Raw genomic sequence first — 7972 nt, 5'->3', positions numbered from 1 at the left:
ATATATATATATATAATATCGTTTAACTCATAAATATTGTAATATTTGTGGTAAACAACATGTCAGAAAAAACACTCTTCGTATGAGAATGACAAAACAAATATCAGCTATCAAAACCTCTAAGCTTGATTAACCAGTAGCCGAACTTTTCAATTTAGCTGGTCAATCAATTACACATTTTAGAGTTATTGCATTAGGCCATAATGCCAATTGTAGCGACAAAAATCGTAAGGATAAATATAATCAGTGGTAACTAAATAATTCTAATGACATTCTAAATATAATCTCTAAACCAATTGGCTTATTCTTAGTAGCGTGCCTTTAAAGTTTAGTTAACGCAGTTTATTGAATACTGTATCATTTTGTTTGTTGCGTAAATGTTTGATAACCTTTTTATTTCGTTTACTGAGATGGAAACACCGAGGTGTATTCTATCATAATAGCCGTCATCACATCCCAAATTTAATGTTAATAATATTACAGCAGAACATCTCGAGTTCGAATTCCGTAATGGTGATTTTTTTTTACCTTTTAAGCTTCCTCTTTGTTATGAAACGATTAAATAAAACGATATCTATATAGAGTTTTGTAATTATGTAATAAATTATTATTTTTGTTTAATTATAACAATAATATAACATTATATTGTAGACTATTATAGTGTCTCTATATCATTTTCATTATAGAAGGTTTTATTTTGTTTTTGTTTTTTGGAAATTAAACAATGAAAGCAAAAATAAGAATCATAAAATATGTTGTTGGAACGATTATAAGAACAAAGAGAAAACAAATCATATATTTGCATTTCGTAGTTTGATGCGTGTGATATAACATATCAGTGTTGGTGCCCATAACTTTCTAATAAAGGTTTGCTTTATAAATAATCTTCAAAATTATACAAACTTTGTCAAGCTTACTGACATGAACATATTAGTGTGTTTTATAATATTAGCCGCTATCACGTCAAGAGGTAAGTGACTTTATTTGAGTTTATAAGATAATAGCTGTTTTTTTTTTGTTATTACATTATTTTATAGAATACACTAGCCATTTTAAAAGGATTTCTGGTTTTATTAGAGGAAATCCAGTGAGAGACAAAAAAGGGAGAGCCTTAATATAAACAAGATACCGTAAAACCTCGAATTGAAGCAAAGTGGGCTTAATCTTGAAATGAAGCCCATCTCGAATTAAGCCCCCTCTTTAGTTTTAAAAATTAGCATCGAAAAGAAGCCCATGGGCTTCTTTTCAAATAGCATAGGCTTCTTTCCGAGATAGTACAGTATATACACTCTGCATATCGTCGCTCACATCACGAACTAACACAATCAAAGTAGATTGTGGTAGTTCGTGAAATCACAGTAGCGCGTCAAAACGAGCGCGTATTGGTTGTCAAGCAATTTTGTATTCTTTACCACACAAAAAGTCCTTAACGACAATAGCGCGTATTTTGACGCGCTTTTTTGATTTTACGAACTAACACAATTGAATTGTGTTAGTTCGTGGTGTGAGCGACGATATATACTGTACTATCTCGGAAAGTACAGTATTATATGCAGAGTGTATATACCGTACTATCTCGGAAAGTACAGTATATAGTACAGTATAAATACACTCTGCATAAATGTCAGAAAACAAAATAAATTAAAAACAAGATTGGTTTATACATCAGTTAATAGGTTATGTAATGCCAGTTAAATACACTTTATAATACAAATTGATGTTACACTGACTTTTAATTATTTATTGTTTAATTGTACAAATTCACAAAATTTACAGCATTCATTTTAAAAATAAGCCCCCTCATTACTTTTCAAAAGTTGTCTCGAAAAGAAGCCCATCTCGAAAAGTAGCCCATCTCAAAAAGAAGCTCATCCAAAGCTCGCAAAATAAAAAGAAGTCCAGGGTTTCAATTCGAGGTTTTTCGGTATACACATTGATGGATTCCATTTTTTATTTGTGATATTAGTAGGCCTAATATCTAAAGGTAAAACTCATTAAGTTTTGTTGAAAACTTTACAGCATGCATCTATATCCATCTATTATTTCGTTTGCAGATGTATGCATTATCTTGATTTTCGCAAATGATTATTTTAAATATTATCATCAAATTATGCAATCTTTTTTTCTTTAGCATCTGGAGATGAAAACAAGTTGTATGCGATCGAGGGAAATCGAATAGCACTCCCAGCACACTCAGACGCGGACAATGCAACAAGTATTGAGTATGTAAACTGGTTCGATGGTGGGCCTAATGAAACGCATGCTAACAATATTATCGTTAGCTTGGTACATCCCTATCAAAGTCACTTTTCCATTGACGTCACTAAACGAACCTACGGAGATTTGATTATTGAACCTGTAAACAGAGGAGATGCAGGAAAATACACTTGCCAGGTTGTTCATAAAGATGAAACAACATCACGGGTATCAAATTATTATTTAATTGTATATTGTGAGTAGATTATTTATATTATATCATACTATAACTTTATTGTATACTGAAAAAATAGGTTGTTGAGCAGAAAATCATCTTGGGTATCAACTTCTTATTAAGTTATATGTAGTCAGTAAGCTTAGGTTATTGGTTACATCATCATATTTAAGCAATCAATTCTTTTTACTTTATTCTTATCTCAAAATAAAAAGACAAATTCAATACGATGACTTCATACATATTTCGTATATCTACGAAACAATAAATTTATGATATTTTTTTATTGTTTCATGTTAAAGATATGGATCCTCCTATTATTTCAATAAATTGGAATAGTAACAGCCGCGCTACCTTTTACTGCAGTTGGTCTATAATCAATCCAGACAATAAACCGATTGTTAGATGGTACCTTGATGGCAGTGAACTCAACACTACAAAAGCTAAATTCAATTCTGATGAAGAGGAAAGAAAAGCAACACTTGTTACTCTTAACATATCTGAACAAGATTTTGGGAATTACACTTGCAGTATTACTGTAAATACAAATAAGGGTGTTATGAATAAGACTTCCAAAGGATTACATACAACTGGTGGGTGTATATTTTGATATATAATGACATACACACGCACACACCCACCTCGTAACGTGTTATATTTCTGCTAATAAAGAAGGGCGTATCACATTGATCTCTGTTTAACCATTGAACAGGCTCTATGGGTTAAAGTATGTGAGTCAAATACTAGTGTTGTATTGGCATCCCGTAGAATGCAAAATGAATTGTCCCATCGGATTCGAACTTTAGTGTGTGTGTGTGTGTGTGTGTGTGCGCGTGTGGGTGGGGGGTGTGGGTGTGTGTGTAATTATAAAACATTACACGTAATGATATCATTTATAAATGTTCCAAAATATACAATCGTGCGTTCCGCCCCTCCCCGCCCCCCACCACCACCGTCACTGTAGATACGCCACTGCCACGCAAAAGGCCGCCTTTTTTGCGACTTATTGTAACTTAGTTTATTAGGCCCAATATACTTATATTTTTTTTAATTAACAGATGATAGGAAAGCTCTTATTAAGGGCGTGTTGATAGCAAATGTATTAGAAGGTTCCAGTCAAGTAACTATGCCGTGTGAGTACTCAGCAGTTGAAGGAAATGTGGACACTATAATGTGGAACGAAGTTGATAACTCAGGAAAAAATGTAGACGTAGCAATTATTGATTCTACAAAGAAAGAAAACGGGCGTTACAAGTTGATAAAAGAACCTGGAGTAGCTAATCTGATCATCGAATCACCAACACGAGATGATTCTGGAAGGAGGTTCAAATGTCTTGTTATTTTTCATAATAAACCTCCGGCCATTTTGGACCCTCCATCGTTGCTAAATGTATTGTGTAAGAATAATTTTAATTACTGATATTGAGCCTGTAGTTTAATCATGTAAATAATAATAATAATAATAATAATAAATATTACTGATTTAAATTAACAAAACAACTGAGGATATTTTTATTAATTAATGTTATTAGTATTACTATTATGGACAAGGACGATGGTATCAACAAATATAAGAATAACGATAAAGAAAATGAAAAACATAATTAAAACGATAACGATAACATTAACAATCATAATAATAACAATAATAATAATAATAATAATAATATTAATAATCATCATAATAATAGTAATGAATAATAATAATAACAATAATAATAACAATAGCATGAATAATAATAATAATAATAATAGTAATATTAACAATAATACTAGCAATAATAATAATAATAGCAATAATAATAATAATAATAATAATAATAATAATAATAATAATAATAATAGTAATAATAATGATAATAATTACAATAACAATAACAAAATCATCGTACACTGAAAAAAACAGCTTTCACACCTTCGTTCTATATCGCAAACTAAATGGAAATTGTATTTGATTTTTCATTAGATCTAGACAAACCGGAGGTCACTGTATCTCCAAGTGTTGTATTTGAAGGCAACTCGTTTACCTTAACTTGCAGTAACATCAATGTTAACCCTCCTACACCGATACAAGTCACATGGTTAAAAGACAACATCATCATCAGCAGCAACGATAGCTCAAGGTACGAATTATATGAAGATTTTAATCGAATTCGAATACCATTCGCATCTGTTGATGACAGTGGAATTTACCAATGCAGAGTACAAAATGACGCACACAGAAAAGGAAGGACAAGTTTAGAGCTCAATATATCAGTCTTTAAAGGATTATGTGAGTACCACAATATTCATTGAATGCTATAACATCTTTAATAAACACCTCGGCGCTTATTCTGAGTGGTGCTTATTGGATTACTTTATTTAAATTATTATATATTTAGAAGCATCATCACTGTAATTTTTCTAGGTCTTCCGGTCAAGGTATCTACCTTCACGGTCCTCATTGTTACCGCAGTTACATCATTCATTCTTGGTTCCTTCACAACTTGTCTAATATGCCACTGCATCCGTGTAAGTATTGACATATTTTAACACAAAATTGAAATATGATGTCCTATTATCATTATTAAAGTATGAAAATATTATAGTATTACTTAAGTTCTTTTTTTTTTTTTATTAATGTTGTTTAACTATGTGCAATATGACTCATGTTTACGTTAAACTAAACCTTTGTAAGTGCTTGGAAAAAGAGAAGAGGTTGTCTTCCGGTGCACGTCACTGAAGAGTATGTTTTCGGACCTGGTGGGTTATCCTTGGGTGGTCCACACAAAAAATACTCCTCCTTCCTGCTATCTAGTACCTTGAGCCTAACCCAAAAAATGTTCATCCACATATCCAGGTATCCATGTAATGCCACAGAGTAAACATAACAGTTTTTTTTCACGTCTCACTAAGTTACAATGTAAACATTTCCAACCTAACTAATCTATTATACATTCCATTTTAGACGTTATTTTTCTTCTGAAAGAGTTTTATGTTTTATCTCAGTTAATGCATTCTTGAAGATAGGCAAACAATTTTTGAATCTGTATTTATAAATTAATATTGAATTTTATAACCATTAATATATTATTAAAAACATAATCTCTTTGTTCAAAGTTTCCCAAAAGGACCAGTTTTTTTACTCAACACTAAATTTACTTTCAAGGAATCATTTACCCAAGTCTGGAAACTGTTCCAGTAGATCTTAATAATATCACAGTCCCAAAATAAATGTATAATCGACTCGTCAAATTTTTTACAAAACATGCAATGAGAATTGTCACCTTTACCCATTTTAACAAATAGAGTGTTTGTACATAGAATTCGGTTTAAAGTTCGAAATTAAAACCAACGAAACTTAATTTCTTGGGTTGATTTCCAATTATATTCACATATCTTGTACCATTGCGATTTGCAGGTTTAAAGTGTCGTTCCACTTTTGAATACATTTGAAATGTACAGTATTGGAATAAATGAAAGTGTTATAAATGTGTTTAGAACCTTTTTTGTCTTGTTTAATACTTTTAGTTTTGAATCCTATACATGGTTGCACCAACCTGCTTCCTAGTTCCTAACCGGTGGGAAATTTGCCTATTTATAACACTTTTTGAACCATTAAACTGTAAGAAATTAAGTTTAATATCATAATTTTCTTGGAAAGCATGTAGAGTGGAAAAGTTACCATTTTTATCTTAAATGTCATTAATGTACTTGATTCCACTGTTATCCCACTTCTTGTAAAAATACACTTATCATCAATTTTAGTCAATTCATTATGCCAAATACTGGATCTAAACACTCCCTTGTTTTTTGGAGCATACAATATTGTAAATTCTTTCCATGCTTTAATGATATCTATCCAAAAATCATTTTTTATTTTATCAATAATGACATTCCAATATTTATTTGAAGAGTATTCAAAATTAAATTCGGGAACAGACATCTTAAAAAGAGTATAATTTATTCTTCTGGTCATACTTTAAAAGTCGCCTAATCCATGTTATTTTTTGAGTTTTTGCGAATAAGTTAAACTGTTCATTGAAAAATAATAAGGACCACAGATTAAATTCTTTGCTTTCAAATAAAATGTTTAATTCTCATTTAGAAAAGTCCTAAAATGGAAAGTCGTAACCATTATGAGATGCATCAAAACGAAGTAGTTCAGTTGAATTCTGTGGAAAACAGTAGCAGAGCTACCCATAATGACGATGGTGCAGCAGCCGGAAACTCCCCGCAAGAGGAAAATGAGCATGAATCTAGACTTGAATTTAACGTCGTTTATTCGGATGCGAAATATGATATAATAAATGCATACGAATACGAGCAAAGTAAGCCTATTTAATTATGCAGCTGCTGAAGTAATCACGCCCCTAGCAAAACTCATTTTATCAATTGCATTGAACTAGGAAAACCACACTACTTAGCTAAGGTTGTTCCTGTGTATTAAAAAAGTTTCGTTTCTGTGTATTAAAAAAGGTTCTAAAACAAAGTGCGGTAATTATAGGCCCGTATCTATGTTTTAGCGTTTTAAAGACAATTGTAAAAGGAGTTGTGTATGATGAAGTTTATGAGTGCATCCTAATAATTAATTAAGCCTCGCACCTCACTGCGCCCGACACTACCTCGCGAAACAGAGTTCAGTAGTGTATCGAGTAAGCTACAGTGCGTGGATGAACACTGTGGAGTAGGCCGAAATCTGTTAAATAGGCCTTGTAGTTAGGACAGTGTGAACATTAATGGACTATAATTGTACTAATATCCCTATGACCAGACACAGTTTATTACCCTAGTAGCCAGACCAGGTTTTGTATGCACTTTGAGGTCCAGAGAATTTGACTTCAGAAATTGGTTTAGGGTGTCCAAGAATAATTTTTGGCTTAGTAACACATTTTCAAAATGTGGCGAAAGGTCAAAAGGTCAGGGTTAAAAGTCATATCTATAGGATCGTCGTATCTCTGCAACTACTGGTAGTAGAGATTTGGTGGTATATGTGTCTATGTGTTCAGAATAATCATGTTTCTATTTGCTTTAATAGAACATTTTTGCTAAAAAATGACCGGAAATGCCGTTTCTAACATTTGACACGTTTCAAGGTCGTAGCCATATGGCGATCATATCTCCGCAACCACTAGTGATAGAGAGTTAATTGTGATGTCAATTTGTTCGAAACATTAATGTTTCTATTTGATCTAATAAAAAAGTTTGCTAGAAAATGACCGGAAATGCCATCTTTTACCTTTGACATGTTTCAAATGCTATTAATATAGAGTCCTTGCTATCTCCATAAACAATGGTAGTAGAGAGTTAATTTTGGTGCCAATTTGATCTGAACATTCATGTTTCTCTTTGCTTTAATAGAACATTTTACTAAAATATGACCGGAAAAGGCGTTTCCGTCCTTTGAAATGTTTCAAGGTTATAGCCATAGAATCCTCATTTCTCCACAACCACTGGTGGTAGAGAGTTAATTTTGAGTTATATATATATATATATATATATATATATATATATATATATATATATATATATATATTATTTGTGTTGTTTTGTTATATATCT

At 31.7% G+C, this 7972-nt stretch overlaps 1 protein-coding gene across 1 annotated transcript; it reads left to right on the top strand.

Moving 5' to 3' along the window:
• Nucleotides 1–857: 857 nt before the first annotated feature.
• On the top strand, nucleotides 858–7906 carry LOC117102787 (titin-like). The gene is made up of 7 exons (XM_033243195.1): nucleotides 858–970; nucleotides 2132–2452; nucleotides 2734–3024; nucleotides 3490–3828; nucleotides 4398–4703; nucleotides 4839–4942; nucleotides 6519–7906. Exons 1-7 carry the CDS (start codon nucleotides 922–924, stop codon nucleotides 6753–6755), a joined length of 1647 nt encoding a protein of 548 aa, XP_033099086.1. The 5' UTR covers nucleotides 858–921; the 3' UTR covers nucleotides 6756–7906.
• The last annotated feature ends 66 nt before the right edge of the window (nucleotides 7907–7972 follow it).

Source organism: Anneissia japonica, unplaced genomic scaffold (genome assembly GCF_011630105.1).
Source record: "Anneissia japonica isolate Jap-2015-1 unplaced genomic scaffold, ASM1163010v1 scaffold287760_len733007_cov179, whole genome shotgun sequence".
Classification (NCBI taxonomy): Eukaryota; Metazoa; Echinodermata; class Crinoidea; order Comatulida; family Comatulidae; genus Anneissia; species Anneissia japonica.
This window is presented reverse-complemented; position numbering and strand designations above follow the sequence as displayed.

Coding starts and splice junctions, on each gene's coding strand:
- LOC117102787 (XM_033243195.1), top strand. CDS start 922: ATGAACATATTAGTGTGTTTTATAATATTAGCCGCTATCACGTCAAGA. Junction 971..2,131: donor AGCCGCTATCACGTCAAGAG/GTAAGTGACTTT, acceptor TTTTTTCTTTAG/CATCTGGAGATGAAAACAAG. Junction 4,943..6,518: donor TAATATGCCACTGCATCCGT/GTAAGTATTGAC, acceptor ATTCTCATTTAG/AAAAGTCCTAAAATGGAAAG.